At 44.6% G+C, this 22125-nt stretch overlaps 1 protein-coding gene across 1 annotated transcript in view; it reads left to right on the plus strand.

Moving 5' to 3' along the window:
- The first annotated feature begins 293 nt into the window (after nt 1–293).
- Nucleotides 294–22125, plus strand: part of DNAH8 (dynein axonemal heavy chain 8) — a 354390-nt gene continuing 332558 nt past the window's right edge. Inside the window, exons 1-2 of the mRNA XM_075204457.1 lie at nt 294–840; nt 2143–2494. Of these exons, the coding sequence (XP_075060558.1) occupies nt 2156–2494 (339 nt within the window). The 5' untranslated portion in view covers nt 294–840; nt 2143–2155. The remainder of the gene's footprint in view (nt 841–2142; nt 2495–22125) is intronic.

Genomic DNA, 22125 nt, shown 5'->3' on the forward strand with positions numbered 1-22125 from the left:
CACACAAAAAAAAATATGCTGCGTAATATGTCGCTGCCGTTCCGGGACACTACACGGTGATTTTTTTTTACAATTGAATAAGCCCCTTAGCACGTTCCTATTGAAGTTTTGCTATGGAGTCCACTGTCACTCCGTAACATTACTCCCATGTGGAGAGTGTTTATTGATTTTACCAATTTGATTTGATTTTTTTCTTTCCCTTTTGTTTGTTTACAACTTTTATTATTTTTCTGGACCTATATCCAACATATTATTTTGAGGATTTTTTTTTTTTTTGAGCCAATTTTATTTGAGGCTTTAAATCATATATTTTTTTTATTATTCTATGCTCCCTATTTATTATTTATTAAATGTGTGAAATCTACAGTGACATAATACACCCATGTAACTGTGCCATATATTTTATAGGCTGTAGATTTCCGTCATTCAATGATACATTTAGGACTGTCACCCACAGCCTTGGACTGCAGGGGTCATACAGACATATAATTGTTGGTATGTTACAGGTAACAGCTGTGTAATATGACATACATGTAACATGTAGTCACACTGCTGAGGGAAGTGACAGTTGGCAGCTCCCGCCTAAATCACTGCACCGCGTCCCCGAATCCGTCTGCTTCCGCGGGAGAGAGTCCCTCTTTTTTATTATTATAGCAGCACAAGATCCCCGAATCCCAGACATACCCGATCACACCCGCAGCTTGTGTGCAATGGGATAAAACGTAATTGTAAAAGATATCGCCGTCCTACACGGCCGGCCGTGGTCGGTATTGATATCTTTCCGCCGAGTTCGGTGAGGCGGTTCCTGTCAGTGCGCGGCGGCGGGAGGAGAAGGGTGAGGTGCGAGTGATGCCGGTCATCGTGCTGGGAGAGGGAGAGGAGGGGGAGGGACACAGGCTTAGTATATTATATAATGTAATGTCACTATACCCGTAACTAGGGAGAGCAGGGTGTGTAGTCTGGTGACTGTCATAGTGTGTGGTACATACATAGATACATATTACAGTACAGACTGTATAAAGCCATATTGTGTTATAGCTGCTGAACTCATTCGCTGTATGTAATGTAAATGTATAATAGTCACCCAGACCCTCCCGATCTAAATGTCACCCATGTGGTTGGCACATTTGTGTTTGGTAGGAATTTAGGAGGTATGTCCTGCAGACCCCAGACTGGTATGTTACCCCTAGCAATTCAAAGGTGTATTAAGGAGGGATATTGGGGGGCTGCCTGGTAGTTCAAAAGCGCTAGACGGTTTCCCAGGGTGCGGTCGCTGCTCCTGTTGGCAATGTCCCAATTTGGACGTTTCCAATGTTGGGGGGAGGATAACCCTAATTTCTGAGGCAGTCCCAGGATCAGTGTAGTGCAACACAATGCACTGATTACTATACAACCGCTTCTGTTTCTTTTCTTTCCTTGTTTACTAGTTATGTTTGGATTAAAATGTCATAAAGAATGCAAAAATAGGCAATATGAGATTATCATAGGTACAAACAGTAAAAAAGGGAATTTCTAATATAATCTATATTATATTATTATGAAAGTGAAAATATTTTTCTTTTTAATATTTTGTGTTGGAACATGAGATTTGCTGCAGTAGAGATTTGAATGTGGCCATTACTGCACCAGAGTGGCTATACAGCTCATGGTTTTACTAGCTTAGTTCCTCCAGTGGAATGGGAATCCGGGAATTGTAAGATTTAATAAAAATAACCTCACTTCCCCGTCTTTCCAATTTTCCCTAGCCCTACTGGAGTGGTTATGTGACCAGGGGAAATTGATAGTTTTCCAATTAGTGTTGCAGTAACTACCAGCTGTCTAGAGCCAGGAGTCTTCTGGCCTACTCTATGGCCTCTACCTAAGTGGTGAGGTCCTACATACCCTGCTGAAACATGGTGGTTCTCAGGGTGAACTTAATATCCCAACACCTAATTCTTCGGTCCTGGAGTTAGGTGGGGGCAGGGTCCACATGATGTCCAATGCACTTCTGGAGAAATGATCACTGTTAGATTCAATAGGGGTTAATACAGTTGTTAAATATATGTAAACTTTCTATGATACATTATTATATATCCATTTGAATAGAAATGATTGTACATTATACATTTGTAATTTTAGTGGTATAACTGTTTGCTTTTTCAGTTTATTATTGACAATGGAGCTCCCAACAAACATTACAGAGACCAGTGATACGGCTATAAATGGCAATAGTATGCAGGCTGAAGCTACTGCTCAAGCAGTCATGCCTGGAAGCACTTTGCAGATAACCAACACACTGCTTTTACCCAAAATTCAATCACAGAGCAAAGATCCCTCAAGTAGAAAAAGAAATTTTAGAAAAACTGTTGAGTCTTATCGCATGGTAGGGCAAGCTCAAAGTGAATTGCAATCAGACTCTGTCATTACAACTTCAGTTGCAAGCACAAATGTTAAACAGAAGTTGAGCCTCATAAGTGGTGCCCAGATCCTCCAACAGGCTGTAAGAGAAAAACAGGTATGCTTGTTATTCAATTAAATTATCATGATGTTAATGCATTGTAAGGGCTTGAAGAGTATTTTGCCAAAATATGTATCCTATTTGTTTCCCTTTTTCTTTTTTTTTGTTAAATTGAAATAAGTATTTTAAGTGCAACAATAAAATGCAACTGTAGATAAATAACTTGTGTGTGATTTAAATTGAATGTAGGTATACTTATTTTAACACTAGAAACATAGCAACAAAATATCAAGAAAGCAGAGCACATGGCATGGTTACCATGCAATATCCCCAAAACATCACACAACAGACTTGTTTAATATCCAAAGATCCCAGCTCCTAAAAAACATATAAGTATCATTTATAATAAGACACATATAGGGGGGTATTCAATTGTTAGCGAGACGGGTGAAAATCCCGCGATCGAAAAATATTACCGTTAATACGGTAATTAGTGCTGAATTTCAGCTCGCAGCTCCCTGAGCTGCGAGCTGAAATCCAGCGAGTAAATTACCGTATTAACGGTATTTATGCGCCAATTACCGTATTAACGGTAATATTTTTTTCAAACAGGATTTTCACCTGTCTCGCTAACAATTGAATACCCGCCATAGGGAGGAATTAACTTAACCTCTATGGTGTGCGAGGAGAAATCTGTGATGTTACATCGCTGCGGAGTGTCCCCACAACGTTTATGGACGCAGTCCGCAAAAAATGGAAATCCCCCCATAGTGTTGTGCCAATACCCGAAAAGGAGGGAGTTTAAATTTCTCCATGTTTTGTCTGATCTGAGGAGTATTTTTGGTGGAGTGATCTCTAAAACATTGATACTAGTAATCCTCTTACCTAACCATAAGTGAAATGGTAAAAGCCTGCTTATGTTGAAACACAGTCACCTAAAAATGAAAGGAAGAGCCAATGGTGACTGTTCAAATTTTTTGATTGAAAAAGTAACTTTATTTGTATAAAGGTGCAAAAAACACACGGTACATTACATTCAAGTGTATACAGTACACAGTGAAACATAATCATTCATACATTTTCGTACAATACAAGGCATAAAGTACAAGATATAACATCATACAATATACTACAAAAGTACTGTGTAACTGGTACTAAAAGGGGACAAAGCCACGTAGCACAATCCCCTATCCTACACCCCAGTTACTCACCTGATCCCGAGGGAACACCATCCCACTGTCTGCGAACTCTTAATCTGAGATTCGCCTTGATTTTCTTCCCCCTGCATGCCTACTGGTACAACCCCTGTGGCGGAAACAAAGCGTGAAGATCCGCTATACTTCGAAGCAGGGACAGTGTCCGAGGTGACGACTACGAGGCAGAGACGCCCACTCTACCCTTGTCGCCGACATCTCGTTTTGCTCTGGGCTGCTACTTCGGCGCCGCAAATACGAGGGCCTAGGAAGAATCCTGCCCAAGTACTCCATCCACCAAGAGCCCGTTCGGAACAAAGGGGACCTAGTGTTATACTCAACGGATAACTCCTACCCTTAGCTCCTGCCTCCGTGCATCCTTCCATCACCTGCAATGACAACACCCAGCCTCCCACCAACCCTAACCGTGAGACTATGGTAGGCCACCCGTATGCTGATATCAGCGGATACACTAGGACACCTGACCCTGATCCAACTAAGGACCAGTGCGTAATTCTGCTTGGGAGATGTACACTAACCCAAATCCCGGGGACTTACCAAGTAGTAGGTCTTCTGTGTAGGGGACAGTGCACAGTACCAAGGAACAGAGGTGGAACCCACAGAACCTCCTGGTCAGGCGCCTCCACCTGGAACCGTCAGCGGCCACTGCTGGAACTCAGACTAGACCCGCCTAACCATGTGCTAACACCGCCTAAGCTGGAACTGTCAGGCAGGCCTGCCGGAACTCAGCGTCAGGCACCCAAGTGGAACCAAAGGCAGGGCCTGTCGGAACTCGCAAAGTACGTGCTGCACGACAACTCTGCGTGACCCCTGGGACTTACGGACCGGGCAACTGCTGTGTATCCTACCCTTGACTGTATGTGAGATAGTTCTAGCTGCTTTCCCAAAGGAACACACAAATACAACAAAAAAAGGGGGGAGGGGACAGGAAACAAGAGCCTACCTTTAATGGGGGCTTGACGTCTTGCACCGCCGAAGAACTATCCAAAGAATAGCAGTAGCAGGTGACATACCTAATGAACCAAATGCACCACACAATAACAGGAGCCTTCTGCTCGCACTGTTGCCAGGCCTATTGCATTAGCTCAAATCAAGGGCCTTGCGCCTTGCTACAACTGCCTATTGGGCCTTGTGCCCAGAAGCTACTGCTGGGGCCTTGTGCCCCCTACACTAACAATGGGGCCTTGTGCCCAAGAAAACCCTGCCTCTGTCCTAGCTTTGGCCGGGCCTTGTGCCCACTATCTGCACCACTGGTCTAATGCCCAATTTGCCTACAGGCCTTGTGCCTAATGAAGGAAGAGAACCAACCAACTCTCCGAAAGGGATTTGTGTAGAGGCGCGGACCCATGGGAGAAGGGTTGCCCAAAAGGGTCTTACCTTACACTGGCGTCTTCAGGGGTCTTTTCCGGGGCCCCCCCAGCCGCCGCTGCCGTCCTCAATGCTCTGCCGCCTTCTTCTTTGCTTGGTCCTGTCGGGTCTTGAGAGGTAGAGTCCCTCTTTAGTCCTAACCAGGGCTCTCTGCCTCCACTGGCTCGCAGCCGGCTTTTTGCTTCTTCTTGCTGGTTTCTCCGCCGGGCAGCCGACGTCCATCCTCTTCTCCTGCCGCCTTAAATAGACGTTGACACGCAGACATCTAATGTCATTGCCGCGTGACGCCGCGGCGAGCCTTGATTAGCCAAAATTCAGATAACCAAGTGGGGAACTCTGATTGGTTCCCCATCCCGGTCACCTGCACGGGCGCCGCTGGACTGCTTATGGCAGTGGCGAGGGGCCCCCTGGATGCCTCGCTTCCAGGTAAGTCCCTCACATACACAGACACAAATATAGGGAAGGGTGCATAAATAAGGCATGACATTCAATAACACTTCAAACAGTGATGGGGAATGGGTTGGAGGGGGAAACACAAGCCCAAGGGTTTAATGAAAAAAACACATAGGGGGGAGAAGAGGGAGACAACAATAAATCTTCCTCTTCCTCAAGACTGTCAAGGGTGTTATAGTCGCATAGCACACTGTGGATCAGCCTGCAACAGTCCTGGATTGTCATCTCCCGCTTCAAAATGAGGCCTCCTGGATTGCCCCAATAGTGTGGGTCCCAGGAAATAATCCATAAAATACCAAATGGTATGAAAGGCAAGTCCTGGGCACACTGTCCTTAAGTTCGTGTTCCAAGGCATCCAACAGTGGCTGTGCAGTGGGGCAGTTCTAAAAAATATGCTGTGCTGTTTCCCTTCTGGTAATACATGCAATGGCTTTATGTCTGATAGCCTCTTAGAGGCCACACTGTCCCACATATGTTTTGCTGTAGCAACAGGAAGCCCTGGGACAGACTCCATGACTTCTTTCGCTCTGATGAGCTTGTGGACAGTTTTTGGCTTCCACAAGTCTGGTTGAAGTCCCTCCAGATGGTGCTCCCTCACAAATTGTCCAACATCCAGGTAAATCCAAGGTGTACTCCAGTTGTAAGGGAAGGAGCTGTCCCACTTGTCCCAACCAAGGGTCCTCCAAAGGGGCAGGAGGAAAAAGCGAGACATGGACTTCCCAGCAAAGCAAATATTCTTTTCAATGAGTTCTGCGGATGCAGTTACAAACGAAGAAGGTTCGCAGCATGGTGGGGATATCCGGGATCCCTTTCACACCTTTGAGGGACTCCTTGTACATAACCGACCGCTTCTCTCTGTCCATTTTGGAGCCCCAGATAAATTGGAAGACTGACCTTTTGATGATCTTGCAGACGGCAGCAAGAGGTTGCCAAGCTTGGACTGTGTACTGCAGAACGGGAAGGATCTCATTGCGCAGCACCAGTGCTTTCCCTTCCATGGTAAGGTCTCTGAGGCTCCACAAGCCAATCTTTTGTCTGACTGTCGCCAGTTTCTCTTCCCAACACTTAAGGTCCGCCTCCTTTCCACCAAACTAAACTTCAAGAATTTTGATGAAGTCCGACTTGATTGTGAAGGGGATGGCAGATGCTACTTCCTGAAGAGCTTCGCTACTGACTTCCTGCAGTTGACCTTTGCCCCTGAAGCTCGGCCGAAGTTCTCGCAGGTCTGGATGAGTGCTGTCGCTGAACGCTGGAAAGTGCAGAAGACAGTGACGTCATCCATGTAGAGCGAACTCTAGTCGGTCTGGACCCTGATGCGGTGATGCCTCTTATCTCTGGATTCCACCTGATGCACATCGTGAAGAGCTCTATACAACAAACAAAAAGAAGAGGTGAAAGAGGGCAGCCTTGTCTGACCCCAGACATGACTGAAAAGAGGTCAGTTTTCCAGCCGTTCACCAACACCGAGCTGTAAATGTCAAGGTACATCAGGTTAACATAAAAACAAAACATATCACCCAAGCCAAACCTGCACAAAACTCTACGCATAAAATCATGATAAACAAGATCAAAGGCCTTCTCCTGATCAAGACTGAGCAGGACCACGTGTGCATAGCGATATTTGATGTGTGCCCTCAACAGCGCAAGGCTGTCTGCAATCCTGCGACCAGGGATGCCACAAGTCTGATCCGTATGACCAATCTGCCCAATGTCAACCTTTAGCCTGTTGGCTAGTACCTTGGTGAGGATCTTGTAGTTCACATTGAGGAGAGAGATGGGCCGCCATTTTTAAGAGCACATCTCTCTCCCTTGCACTTATACAGGATCGTGATCAGTCCCTCTCTGAGTAGGAGGCATTCTGCCCTCCACCACCATCTTCTCGTACAGCTCTAGCAGGTCCAGGCCAATGAGGTCCCACAGCAGTACATAGAGCTCCTCTGGGAGACCGTCACTGCCCGGGGTCCTACCCGTCCTGTCACGCCTGAGGATCTGTCTGTACCCAGACTAGGTTGTGTCTCTGGAGCTGGACTGGTGACTACGTGGACAAAGCTGGGTGGCCTGATAATGTTCCTCTGCATGTAGTGAATGGACTGGTGCAGATGGTGATTACACTTGCAGGGGAGTAATATTATACTGCAAGTTAAGCGCTTATTGACTCCTGTATTATTCCAAATGTAATATTAATGATACAATTAATATATCTTATACCTTGTATTGAGCTATAACCAGGAAGCTCATTCAATCAATAGAATAACATCTATTAATTATATCTCAATTTATTAATTGCTGGTTAAAATGCATAAAACATAAATTTAAATTAAAATAAATAAAATAAATACTTCTATTAAACCAAAATTTCTATAATTTGAGGCATTAACTGTCATATACATAAATAGCGGCACCATTGTGGCATCATGAATATAAATAAAAGACAGACAAGCTTAGCCATATAATCCTGGGTAAATCTAGCTAATGGGAGGCAAGTGGCAGTGGGTGTAAACAATGTACTGATCCAGATAAGTCACAGTCACTGCTATCTCAATGGAATATTGTTTGTATTCAGCAATAAAATCCAGTAGCTAGGATAAAATAATCCTTGAGGTCACCACTAGTGCGATGTAAATGATGGCCAGGTACCCAGCGTGCTGAGATCAGGAGATGTTTGCCATGGCCTGTGCTTTGTGTTGCTAGAGAGGTGAGGCGCCTGCGTTCCACTGTGGAACGCATCCGTCACTTCCGGTTTTCTCGTATGTCCAATAGGAGGATTGTAGGCGTGCCCCAGCGTGTTTCGTACGAGGACTTTCTCAAGGGAAGATAAGTGAGTTGATCATATTTCCCTATGTATAGCGCTCCAAGTTGCCACTCTATTGCCCAAATGACTATTATGGATATGCATTTTTAATACATATAACACAACTGATACCTTAACAGCGACTGCTAGTGCGTACAATCGGACTAGCTATACAAGTAGACCGTGTCCCTACTGTACTATGTGTTCTCAGGTAGTCCCCTATCCTGTTACTTACCTATCTCCTCCGTGCTTAGCTTTCAAGATCGGACGGGTTTGGACATAACCAAGGTGGTATGACTGTAGATCACATGTCTCTCCTATAAGTGGACTGGAATTAATGACCAATGCGTAGATCGTGAGCAATTGTGCCTAATAATATTGGTGTCAACCCCTTGCAACCAATAATCTAGAGCAGGGTTTCCCAAACCCAGTCCTCAGGGCTCCCCAACAGTACATGTTTTCCATATCTCCTTGCTGGAGCACAGGTGTAGTCATTACTGACTGACACATTGTAACAGATCCACAGGTGGTCCTAATTATGTCACATGGGATCCAGAAAACCTGCACTGTTAGGGAGCCCTGAGGACTGGGTTTGGGAAACCCTGATCTAGAGCATTCGGTATGTAGATAAATCGAATTCAACATTGAGTCCTTTTGGTGTTAGTGTTTTAAGGGTATAAATAGTCTTGGTTTCTTCCTTATTTAATTTTTGTATAAGATTCCCTCCCCTCCAATTATTAATGATTCTTTTAATTCCAATAAATGAATCTCCCTTATAGGTACAGTTATGGGTTTCTTTAAAGTGTCTTGACAAATGATCTCGGGTTTTGAGTGTCCTTAAGCGTTCTACCGATATACTGTTTACCACATTGACATTGTATTAAATAGATCACATTCATACTATTGCATGTAATGAAGTCATGTATTTTAAACTTTTGTCCACTCGAGGTTGATTGGTACTCCATAACTGGTTTTGTGCTCCTGCATCCTAATGCTACACAGAACACAAACTACGGTAAAAGAAACCTTTTGTGGGTGTTTTTTCCTCCAACCAGCCGGGGTTGTTCATAACTGCTCTGCTGGGAATATGGTTGGATATCAAGGTCCTATTCAGATCAGGGACTTTCCTGAAATTGTGGGTAATCAGTTAATACAGACCCTAATGTTTAATCCTGTTTGAGGACATGCCAGTGTTTCCGAATGATTTTTTAATCAGGTGGGCTTCTTGGGAATAATTTGACACAAAATAAATAGGGTCTGTTTATGTATAAGGCGGTAGTTGCAATCTAGCCATATTTCTTTTATGTTTATATTTCAGGAAACTGTTTCTATCAGTATCTTTAAGTTTGGAGTATGACTGATTAACCAACTCTTCATCATACCTCTTCTCTAAAAATTTTTGTTTCATACTTGCCCCTTGTTTTATATAATCTTGAATGTCAGTGCAGTTTCGTCATACCCGTGTAAACTGGCTTAAGGGGATACTTCGCTGCCAATTGGAATGGTGATTGCTATCGGATAGAATGAAGCTGTTTTCATAAATGTTCTAGTGGCTAGCTTGCCCTCTCTGATTAAGTCTAAAAATTCAATAGACCTCTGGCTAAAATAGATGTGAGTTTGAATGAATTCGATATTCGTCAGGATGAAGAATATTGAATTCATTCTAACTCTCAACTATTTTTGGTTCAATGATCACTTTTATCTACAATTGGAAGGCACGGCGATGGGCACCAGGTTTGCGAACCACCAGGCACCAGGTTATTAACAAACCCAGTTGGTTGGAGAAAAAAACACCAACAAAAGGTTTAATTTACTGTGGTTTGTGTTCTAACTGTGTAGCACTAGGATGCAGGAGCACAAAACTAGTTATGGAGTACCAATTAACCTCGAGTGGAGAAAAGTTTAAAATTCATGACTTTATTACATGTAATAGTGTGAATGTCATCTATTTAATACAATGTCAATGTGGTAAACAGTATATCGGTAGGACGATAAGAATGTTCAAAACCCAGGTGAGAGAACATCTGAGAAATATTAAGATAGGGTTCAACAATCATCATTTGTCAAGACACTTTAAAGAAACCCATAACTGTACCTATAAGGGAGCTTGGCATTAAAAGAATCATTAATAATTGGAGGGGAGGTAATCTTATACAGAAAATAAATAGGAAAGAAACCAAGGCAATTATACCCTTAAAACACTAACACCAAAAGGACTCAATATTGAATTTGTTTTATCTATATACTGAAATCTCTAGAACCTGGTGTTATTGGTTGCAAGGGGTTGACACCAATATTATAAGGCACAATTGCTCACCATCTACGCATTGATCATTTATTCCAGTCCACTTATAGGAGAGACATGTGATCTGAAGTCATACCACCTTGGTTATGCCCAAACCCGTCCGATCTTTGTAAGCTAAGCAGGGCGGAGATAGGTAAGTAACAGGATAGGGGACTACCTGAGAAAACATAGTACGGTAGGAACACTGTCTCCTTCTGTATACTGGTTAACCATGCACCAGATGGAGGTTGGCATGGTGGTCACCCCATTAAGTATTGAGACACTTTTATGTATAAAGCAACCAGGGTTCTAAGAGAGCATATGTACCCTCACTTGGAGTAGGTTCATAAACCAGTAACATCAGGTATATACGCAAATACGAAAGATATAGGTTCAACATATTGCGATATTGATACTGTTAGGCCTGTTATGGAAGCAAAATTTCCTCTATATCTGAAGGACTATATATATATATATATATATATATATATATATATATATATATATATATATATATATATAAGAATTAAGTACCGACTATAGGTATATTATGAATTGCTAATATGCATGGCATAATGTGGATCATTGGATCTGTACGCTAATCACATACTTATTTTTTATGTGCTAAAGGGTGGGTGAGAACTAAAAGAATGTGCAGCCCATCTTTATTGATTCTATAGTAGTTGTATAATATAGATGTCCATAGTTCAAGGGTTAGATTCTACATTAGTAAGGTTAGATTTGAGTGTTAGAAAAAGAATCCACATAGTTAGTAGATGGATGTATCAATCCTTTTATGCTCAATATTGATGCTGGAGGACATAGTCCGATTGAATGCACTAGCAGTCACTGTTAAGGAATCAGTTGTGTTATATGTATTAAAAATGCATATCCATAATAGCCAATTCGGTAATAGAGTGGCAAATGGGAGCGCTATATATAGGGACATATGATCCACTCGCTTCCCTTGAGAAAGTCCTCGGATGAAGCGTGTTGGGACACGTCTACAATCGACCTATTGGACATATACGCGAGAACCAGAAGTGACGGATGCATTTCACAGTGAAACGCAAGCGCCTCTCCTCTCTAGCACCACTAAGCACGGACCACAGTGAACATCTCCTGATCTCAGCACGCTGGGTACCCGGCCATCGTCTAGATATATCGAAACCGCAAGTACACAATATTTAACGCCAAGTACTACAACATTAACACTGTGATATATGTGGACAGTGGTCTGGTTGTTTACATCGTGGTTTAATAGAAGTATTTAATTTAATTTCAATTTATGTTTTTATGCATTTTAAAAAGCTATTAATAAATTGAGATATAATTATTAATAGATGATATTCTATTGATTGTATGAGCCTCCTGGTTATAGCCCAATACAAGGTATAAGACATTAATTGTATCATATCACATTTAGAATAATACAAGAGTCAATGAGCGCTTAACTTGCAGTATAATATTATTTCCTAGGGAGGGATACCTTTGTTAATGCTTCTCTTGCAACAGTAGGAGTAGTGCACAATTCCTCCTTGTTTTTTTGACTAGCAGGGGAGAGCAAACAGGAATTGGATTGCTGGACTGGACTGGAAACGGAATGCTGGACCAGACTGTAAAAGGAATGCTGTAACCGGAAAGCTGGAAGAGGATTGCTGGACCCGGAATGTTACCAGAATGATGTGAACGGAATGATGTAAATGGAATGGAACCAGATTGCTGGAATCAGACTGGTGCCAAAATGCAGACTGCACTGTCAGAGCTGGATAAATAGCAAGACTGTAGCGGAAACAGGTAAGGGCTCCAAGAAGTCCCTTTATAGTTGTTGATTCCTGATGGGAGACTGCTATCAGCTGGGCAGAAGTAGCACTCTGAGTTGCTGAAATGGATCAGGTGACTATATCCAATATTGCAGCTCCCAGGGACTGATTTTGGAGGGAATCTGAAATGGAGGCTGTTATCAGCTGATTGGCTGAGAGGAATCATGTGACCCATTCCAAGATGGCCACGCCCATACTCTGATTCTGGAGGGATTTCTGAAGTGGAGACAGACTGGACAGCATCTTACAGAGAGGTTTGAAACCAGCAGAGCCTGAGGACTACAGGGACAACTTGGAAAGGCAGCGAAGAGGTAAGTGACAGAAACTGTGAGCCTGGTGTGTGACATGTCCTAAAGGATCTAGCGGTAGAGTGCAGTTCCCCCAACGTCATGTGGTGCCCATGGCTTCTTTTCCTGCAGGCTTGCACATTTTACTTTTTGCGGACCACTCTCCCTAGGGAATTTAGCCCAGTGCTGAACAGCCTGGGTTTGGTATGTCATTATGGCAGGGTGACCCCTGCCGTGTGTCCCTCTGCTTCAGTGGCAACCACCTCGGGCTGGTTTGTCTAGTGCTGGTTGCTTGAAAATCGGGGGGACCCCACGCAACTTTTTCCCAGATTTTCATGCAACCAGCAGTAGTCTGGCGGCATTAGGGTTAATAGTGGTTGAACAGGGGACCCCACACATTTTTTTTCCCCAACATTTATCTATTTTTAAAGTTTTGACAGCCACCGGTCCTGCAGCTTTATAGACATGCAGTGTAACAGTGATGTGTTTACTAATCTCGCAGCTAGGAAGCAGCGTGTTGTATCTAGCAATTTTAAAGCAAGCACGGTAGAGTGTGCTTAATCACAGCTTCATACATTTGGAAACTTGTATAGCTAGAGTGGAAACCAGTTGGGATTTCGACCTTTTGAAATCGCGATTTTGACAGAAACATACCTCTGATGATTGTACATCAAATCTCAGGTTAATACATCTGTCCCGAGGAAATCGCAGGATTTTCAAAATCGGAACTTGATACATTTACCCCTTGATCTTGAAGGGTCTGCTGACGGTAGAGTTACATAATTATGAAAGGCCTTGACCCACATCATAATGCATTTTTACCCACCCTCCTCACCCTTCCTAGTGTATCACAGCAATACAAGTATCAAGGTTGGCAAAAATGGAAATAGATCCCTAAGCTCTGCTGAACAGGGCTAGGCCCACCCACAGGCGCGGAGTCTAACAGGTAGGTGGTTTTCACCAGGAACCCCCGCAAGGAAGTATGGTCTTGGCAGCACCGTACCTGCAGGTTGCGGTCCCGTGTGTGAGTGAACAGCAGAACAATGTGGAGGAGCCAAGTGATGCAGGAGGTAACACTAGTACCAGCAGGTAAGTGGTAGAGACACAGGAACAATGGTAATATACACTGATGGTCACTGAGGAAAAAAACAACATAGAATAGTGGACAACAGCTGATGAGTCACAGAAGTAGTAGCTGCTCTGCAAGATAGCGGTGAGAGAACCGAAGCTGTCACAATGGTGTACTCAGGAATTGGTAATAGAGATACTGGAGCAGCGAGAGTTCAACACAGGCTACTAACTGAGGGCAGACTGAAGTAGCGGAGGTAACTCGGGAAAACAGCTGATGAGTCACTGACGTAGTAGCGACTCTGAGAGGTAGCGATGAGAGAACCGAGGCTGTCACAATGAAGTACTCTGGAGATGGTAATAGAGGTACTGAAGCAGTGATAGTTCAACACAGACCACAAACTGAGAGCAGACTGGAGTGCAGGCAATCCACAAGGAACAGGAACCAGAACTACAGGCTGCAGGAAGTGAGCTTGAAGAACAGGCATCAGACGGGTGAATCCAGGAGGTTTAAATAGTGCTCCAATAACAGGTAGCCAATGAGAAAGAGGGAGGAGGTCCTGAAGTGCAACAGAGCTTGCAATTGCGCAGATCTGACAGTAGATGAATGAATGGTGTAAGGATGATGCTGGAACATGCCAGTTTCAAGATCAATGAGATGCAGGTAACGAGACAGGTACCCGTTTGTGTGACCGGAGCTTGACAGCAAGGAATGTAACCCCAAAGTTTCTATCACTTGTACTAGTGGACTGTTTTTGATTCTTTAAACTTTAGGTTTGATTTAACTTCTGTTTTTGTTGGTTTCATTATTTGGGTAGTCATTTAAAAAGATGGGACATAACTTACATGCATGTCTGCCCGAAATCAAGTACTAGCGTAATTCACAAAAACGTTTCCATTTGAATATGGATATAAGTACGCTCTATACTTAACTTGCTGCATGCAGACAGACAGAACAGACTGCAGGATACACACATGCATATGTGCAACATAAAGTCAGAACGCATGGCAAAAATTTTTTAAATACATTAACAACTTTTAATACCATAATCATTAATTATCTGGCATGCATACCTGTCAGCCATCACTATTAGTCAGCACTTACACCTACCATGTACCTGGTCCAAGTGATACAGCTAAAAAACATGTACCTCAGAGTTGCCCAGAGCTTGAATTGGATGAATGTGCGTACGCTCAACCTCGGCATGACCTTATCGTATATTGCCTATGTGCGTCCGCCTCTTCCCTCCCTTATTCTGCCTCTCAATTTGTAGGCAGTTAGAAGTGTCATTGCGTTCAGACATGCATTGCATGCAATTGCGTTCCCTGGTGTAAGGTCTTTATCTTGGCATGCGCAGAGCAATTTCACACGAGACACAGGATCTACGTTTGAATCAGGCCCACAAAGCATAAAATATATGTAGATGTTTCGAAAAATGGAGGTCATTCTTAGAAGTTAGATTGCCAAATAAAGCCAGCTATTTGCCTATGTAAACCTATGATGCCCATAAAAAATGGGCCCCAAACCTGTTGTTTACTGTGGGTGTGAAAATATAGCTATTGTAGGCAATTTACTTGATTCTTTGGTTGCTGAGCAAATGTTGCTAGACTTTGAGGTGAAAGAGGAAGGAGGATCACCAGCACCAGGGCTCACACAGGTGACTTAACAGTTTTTCTCCAGTATTAAGTGCTTTTAAACTGTTGCACACATTTAGTATGTCTACTTTCCTAGCCAGGATGCTGAGTGGCATGAGCTGAAGGTAGCATTCTACCAACTATTAGGATTACCCAATGTCTTGGAGGCCATAGATTGCACACACCTTGGTTTGAAACCTACTTGCCATATAGGGTAGAGACCTCCAGTAATTGTCACCATTTCACCTTTGAAGGTGGTTTGTGATGCAAACATGAGAAATGTGTGTAGTGGCAATGTCAGGATTCACTAGGATGAGTGGGATCCTTCTGTTCTGCCTGGTATTGGTGGTGCTTCACCCTGAGGTGCGGAATCGAACAAAGTGGAAGTTGTTCACCAGAGGTTCCCGCAAGGGAATTTTGACTTGGCAGCTTCCACCCTGCAGGTCGCGGTCCTCTAGGGGAGATCTCAGTGAGCAGCGATAGTGAACCAAGTACAGAGGAGAATGTAGGCAATAGATAGCCACAAATGAATAGGATTATTGAGTGATGCTCAGTGGTAATCCACAGAGAGATAATATGTGATTTGCAGCAGCACACTTGGAATGATGGTAGTGATGTTCTGCAGTAGTTACCACTAACGAGTGGAGCAGGTAATAGGTGATTTGCAGCAGCAGAGTGCATGAGCTGCTTCCAGGCCAGAAGTCTGACGAAAAGAACCAGCACTGAGAGGTGCTGGGAGGAGCCTTATAAACGAGAGGTTACCAATGGATGAGCGGGACAGGTGAACACAGGTGAGATGATTACCTGCGCATGTGCAGAGCTGATTGCCGGCCTGACAGCCGGGGAAGAAGCAGTAAATGAGGAATGAATGATATTCAGGTTATCGGGTGGCAGCCGTGGGTGAGGAGCGTGTGACAGGTAGGCTATCCTGGCTCGTGTAATGACGCCTGCATGCTGCCTCAGTCAGCCCTCTATGAGAAGAATCAGTGGTGAAATGATGGCTATTGGCTATGTATGCACTGCTATAGTTACTCCTAATATAAGTTTAGTCATTGGAGTTTTGCATATTAAACTTTTGTCCTGTCCAGCATAGATATAATGAGGCGCATATAGCCACTAGCAGTGCAGGTTCAAGTGCCTTGATCAATCTGATGGTATGCTCCTGCAAAGGTGATGGCTATCTTGTTGACTTGCTGTCTGCTGCATAATTTGGCTCTTAATCACAATATGCCCATATGCTGTAGACAACGAGGAAGCACGGGTGCTCTTACCATCGGTTGATATGGAGAAAACAGAGGAGGGGGTGGGAGACATGGGGACGAGAGAGACTCATTCAAAAATTCTTACCATGTGTTTGATCTAAATGAGTATACTTAACATCAGCTATTTTTAAACAAACTTTTGGGTTCTATTTTAGAGCGTTGCTCATTAGTGAGGAATCTACTGTGGTGAATACCTCTGCCACCCTTAGCATGGCATGTGTAGTATAAGTGCAAATGCCAACTCTACTGAGCCCTTGCCTGACTGTGCTGTGTCATAATACTGGGAACGAACCGGAGTTAACCACAGTGGCTCTTACAGGAAGTCAGTGGACACCTTTTAGCCTATCACCTTGCCCAATAGTGTGGATATAGGAAAATAGGAAAGTATGTTCACTCTCAGGCAAATTTCTAAATAAAAAATATTAACGTTTATTTAACCCAAAGTTCTGTAGCACTGCATTATAATTACCAAGCTTCTTAAGCCAACTGGGGGTAGTCTGCTTGGGCACAGTCTGAGTGGCACAAGGCTTTCCTCACTGCTACTGCAGGTAAGAGAGCAGTCTTGCTCAAGTGTCACCCTGCTTTTGGCAGACACAAACCTGAAATCCTGCAGAGATTTGATAGAAAGTTCTGTTCTCATAGTACTTTGCTTTTCACTGTTTGGCAGCCCAGATGGAGCCGTAACCCCTTCTCATTCCTGTCTTCATGATCTCCATTCCTTAGGTTTCTCTATCTTCCCCTCTTGACTCCTGGCATGGCTGTCTATCTTTGCTCTGGTTCCCAAGTTCGAGGCTTTTGGTTAAATGGAGGTAGCTACCTCTTCTGACTACCGGATTAATGACCTTTATCTTCCAAGAATGGGAGAGTGAACAAGTATCTTTTCTCTTTCCTGCCATTGGGGGACACTGCGAGACATTGGGGTGTAGTAGGTGGACTGGGAGTCTTGGCACTTATAAACTTGTTGGTCTGTCACACTCCTCCCCTACTATGCCCCTCCTCTCCAGGCCAGACCTCAGTTTTTTCTAAGTGCCTAGGAGTTAGGTCACTTTGGTATAGGCTCCTGCCTATACTTTAATTAGATTTAGGTTTTCACTTTTTTAATTTTAATTCCCTTACACGTGCTGCACGGGAGGATCGAACTTAAGACCCAGAGGGGTGAATAGCCTGTCGGCTTCCTTCACCCTGGTCCCTGCGCGAGGTAAGCTGCAGCTTGTCTCACTTGCCCTGCACCTTTGCCGGCAGTCTCCCCCTAGAAATGAGCAGTGGGGCCACAAATTGTAAGTCTGCCATACAGGCAGCAGTCGGTCAGCCAGCACTGCAATTTAAAACGGCCATATAGACAGCCGAGGCCTTAATCTTTAGTATGGGCGGGAGTGAGGCTGCATATTCTCTCCTCCACCCGACAGACATGCCGGCAAGTCCCCCCCTCCCTCGCCCCCTGGACAACGAGCGGTGGGGACAGCGAAACAATCGCACTCCATAGGAGGCAATTTCATCCCTAATGCTCTCCGCAGACTGGGCACATGAAAATAGGCGGAGGATGCGTTTTAAGAGCCGACAACCATACTTTGTATGTGCTGTTCGGCGGGATGTGGAGGCGGCCATCTTGGAGGACGGATGGAGGATGGAACCTCCTTCCCAGTTCCCGAACACAGACGGCGGCCATGCCTGGAGACTATGCAGAACAGAGACATCATGCTGCAAGGCTGTAACCTCTCTGCCTCTAGCTGCCGGTACCTCTGTATTGTCTTTATTTGTTTACTGCGAGTGACCATGGTCATAGGACACACAGGCTGTGTATAGACCTCGGGGCATTGCTGACTGATTTATCTCCACAAAAACAAATGTTAACTGTTCAGTCACTATTTGCATACAAGCGCTAGGACTGTTTTCAGAGCCTGGGGACACGGTGTCTAATACTTAGAAATTACCTAGTATATAGACTAGAAGAATTTCTATGCTACAGAGATCATCTAATAGATATAAAATGCTGGTGTTTCTCAATTTGTACCTTTACTTTTCTATGCGCCTGCATAGGAGCTTCCAAGTATAATAGACATCCACTAGTATGTGTGTACGATGATATACAGGTGCCATACATAATTCTGGATTATATTTTAATCATCCTATCCAAAATAAGGTACATGTTGCAATGGGGATAATTGAGGTGCCCAAGACATAACATACAAATTTATTTGGTATCACCTATTCTACCATTGCATTTTGGCTATAAAGGCACCCCCCCAGTAGGAGGTTTTCCATCTGTACTTACAGTATGTACTAATGACATGATTAATTTATATTCTCTGAGCCTTTGCTTACAATTTGTTTGTGTCATACGGCCTCGCTGGTACGTCTGAGTAACATGTCGGTACCAAATATATTTTAATATTACCTGTTCCACAGCTTAGCCCAGATGCTCTCTGGGCAGCTTATGAGACTAAAGTCTGCGAGCAGGGTGCACCCACTTCGGTGTCAGCAGTTCCGCAGAAGCCATGAAAAGGAGGGGACCCCCAGGGGTCAGAGACCCTCTGAGTATTATTGCTAGAAGGAGGACACCTCCAGCAGTAAGCCACACTCTGGTTTGTCGGTACTGCATTATATTTATATATACATTTGCCAGAGTGATGAAATTCAGTTCTATTCTGTGACTGTACTTACCATTATTTTATGTTTCAGACTGTCTCGCTGATACGTCTAAGCTGCATTATATCTGTGCCACATATATTGTTAGATTTTTTAGCAGCTTAGCCAGGATGCTCCCTGTGCAGCTTGTGATACTAAGGCCTGTGAACGAGGTGCATCCACTGCAGTGTCTGCAACTCTGGAGATGGCAGTCTAGGCAAGAATCACTAACGGTATGAGTGATCGAACGCACTGGAGTGGCGTTAGGGTCTGGAAAGGTACGTGAACCAGCCCCCCTTTTCTCACTACCCACACTCAGATCACACAGATCATATCTGCCACAGACACCTCTTACCAGACAGAAGGCCTATGCGTCCTGATCTGATTCCGCACAGACAGCCACATCTGCTCACCAGGGGTAAGCATGAATTTGATTTTCAGAGTTCTTCAGTCACGATCAGGATATGGTCCATTCCTCAGCAGACAAAAGACATTAATTCCGAAAATGTAACATCCGTTCTCCGGATGTATATTCTCGGCTTAAGCATTAAGCGCACTTTGACCCTTGTGGAATTTGAGTTTGCGATCCCGTCCGCACCTTCTCAGTGGTTGTGCATGGTGTCTGACCCTTTGCCTAACAGCCAAGTATACAATTATTGCACAGGTCACAATTTCTTCTTATATTTTTCCTCAATGGAAAATAGATGGAAAGTAACGTGGAATTAACAACTCTTGTGACTTGTATATTCACTTAGGCTGTTATCCCTACGCAGGGCAGATGGCCAGGGTAGGCTTTTCTCTTACCAGAGGTGTTACATAGCCTCAACTCATCTTATCTGATGGCTGCCAGAAGGTTCCACACCCTATAGGGTCATAGCTGAGTTTTGGAATAGGCTATTCAGCCTTGGGCAGAACAGTTAGCCAGTGGATTCTGGATGAGGTCCCAAGAGCGGAGCTGCTCACTTTGGCAGTATTACAGTGGAGTCTATAGTAAACTCTGAGAGTGAAAGTGCATCTCTTCCAATCAGCTCCACTAGGCACGTCAAGGACGGACTTAAATCCATCGGTCAACGTGCCCCATCTTGTAGCCCCTTGTTGGCTCCCATAGGAGCATATAGTACCTGCACAGATGCAGTTACGGAAGAAGCCTATATACCTGGTGGTATTCCCAGAAGTTGGTGTAGTTTATTCCAACCTCTTACCGTTCCACAAAGGGATCCTTGCCTTCCTTGAAGCTGGCGGTCCTTCAATAGGCAGTCTGGTTTCGGATGTAGTCACTGTGCACAGTTTGGCAGGCAGTGAATAGAAGAAGTTCCTGGCTTAGTATACATCATGTAGGTCTTCTTACATGTACCAGTTAGGAAGGAGCCTCCGGGGTCTTTTTCGCTTTGACGAAACAGTGATTGCCGTTCCGGCTCGGGGTTCTGCCTTTTTCATTCCACATCTTGCACCTCTCAAGACGCTGAGGTTAGGGCAGGCAAACGCTACACCCTGCGGGTCACGATGGTACCCTGCCTGGATACACTCTTTCCGAGGGATCCGTCATCTTTATCTCTACACGGATAATTCTCCATCTGGTTCCTGGAAGGGCACGTCGGGGTGCAGAGACTACGTTGTTTAACACCCAAGTTTGTCACAGCAGATACATGTATTACTCTTCAGCTCCTACTTGGGATCCCACAGGGTCTCGGTCCTGAACTCCGTTCCGCTCAGGCTCTAGTCTGTTACTGGAGCTGGATTAATAAATCCTTAGAGTTCCAGAGTCTTTTTGGTCCTTCCAAGAAGACTGTTGTTTCAATCGGGTGCTCAGGGTTCGCAGGATGGGACACTAAGCCCATTAAGGTCCTAATCAGGAAGTCCCTAAACAATCTGTCAGGCCACGACTCTTGCATTTCTAGAGTATCTCAGAGGAACTCGTGTCGGGAGAACAGTGGAACAGACGTCCAGGTTATAGCCTGAGCAACGGGTTAGGTTCCCACTCATTTGTAAATTTTCCCGACATAAAAAGGGTGCAAGGCCGAGAGCCTTGGCAGGCAGGCAATTATCCAGGACGAATGGTCTTTCCATGGTAACGTCCGTTGCTCCCCAGGTGGAATAGTGGGGGCACTTCGGTGTTTTCCCCAGGGCATCCATATTTATTCATCCGGTCTCCCCATCGCGGCTCATAATCTAGAGACTCTTGAGCGGAGTTCTCTGATGCCAGGATACCCCCTAAGGCTTCGGTCGGGCGTACCCGTCATTCTCCCTTCCAAGGTCCCCATGGGGGCTAGGGAGTGTTGAACACAGTGCGGCTTCCAGCTATTCTGGGGCCCTTCATTTTCCTGGCAGGGTATGGTTCTCAAACATGGGCAGCTAGTGGTGACACCTCTCTTCTGCTTTACTCGGTGGTCAGATCTGAAGGGTCGGGGACTTCCTTCTGCCACTTGTTATATCGTCTAGCTGGTGGCATTGGAACATTCTAGCCTTAGGGCCAGAGGTTGGTTGCAGGGAGCTGCTTAGTACCTGGTAGAGAACCAGGAGGACCGTTTCCTCATCCAGTTTTCTAGGTCTGGAAACAGGAAAGAGTTGGTGTGGGTCTTGCAGTTTTCACAGGTCTCAGTGCTGACTCGCTAAGTCGTTTTCTTTCACAAACTACCTCTGATATCCGCCTAGCTTCCTGCTGGGTGCTAGCCCCTGTGCTCTACTTCTATTTCAGCACCAGTTTACAGGATCACGGTAGCTTCAAGTCTTGCTTGACTGGTCTTCCGGTTGGTTAGTCATGAAGGCTAGTCCGGGCGATCAGAGCACTTGTTTTGCCCTTTTTTGTCTTGTTGACTCAGGGTAGATATGCTTTCCTGGAGTAGGTCATGTGCATGTCACCTGGTCCCAGGGGTGCACG

This window comes from Mixophyes fleayi, chromosome 3 (genome assembly GCF_038048845.1).
Source record: "Mixophyes fleayi isolate aMixFle1 chromosome 3, aMixFle1.hap1, whole genome shotgun sequence".
NCBI classification, from domain to species: domain Eukaryota; kingdom Metazoa; phylum Chordata; class Amphibia; order Anura; family Limnodynastidae; genus Mixophyes; species Mixophyes fleayi.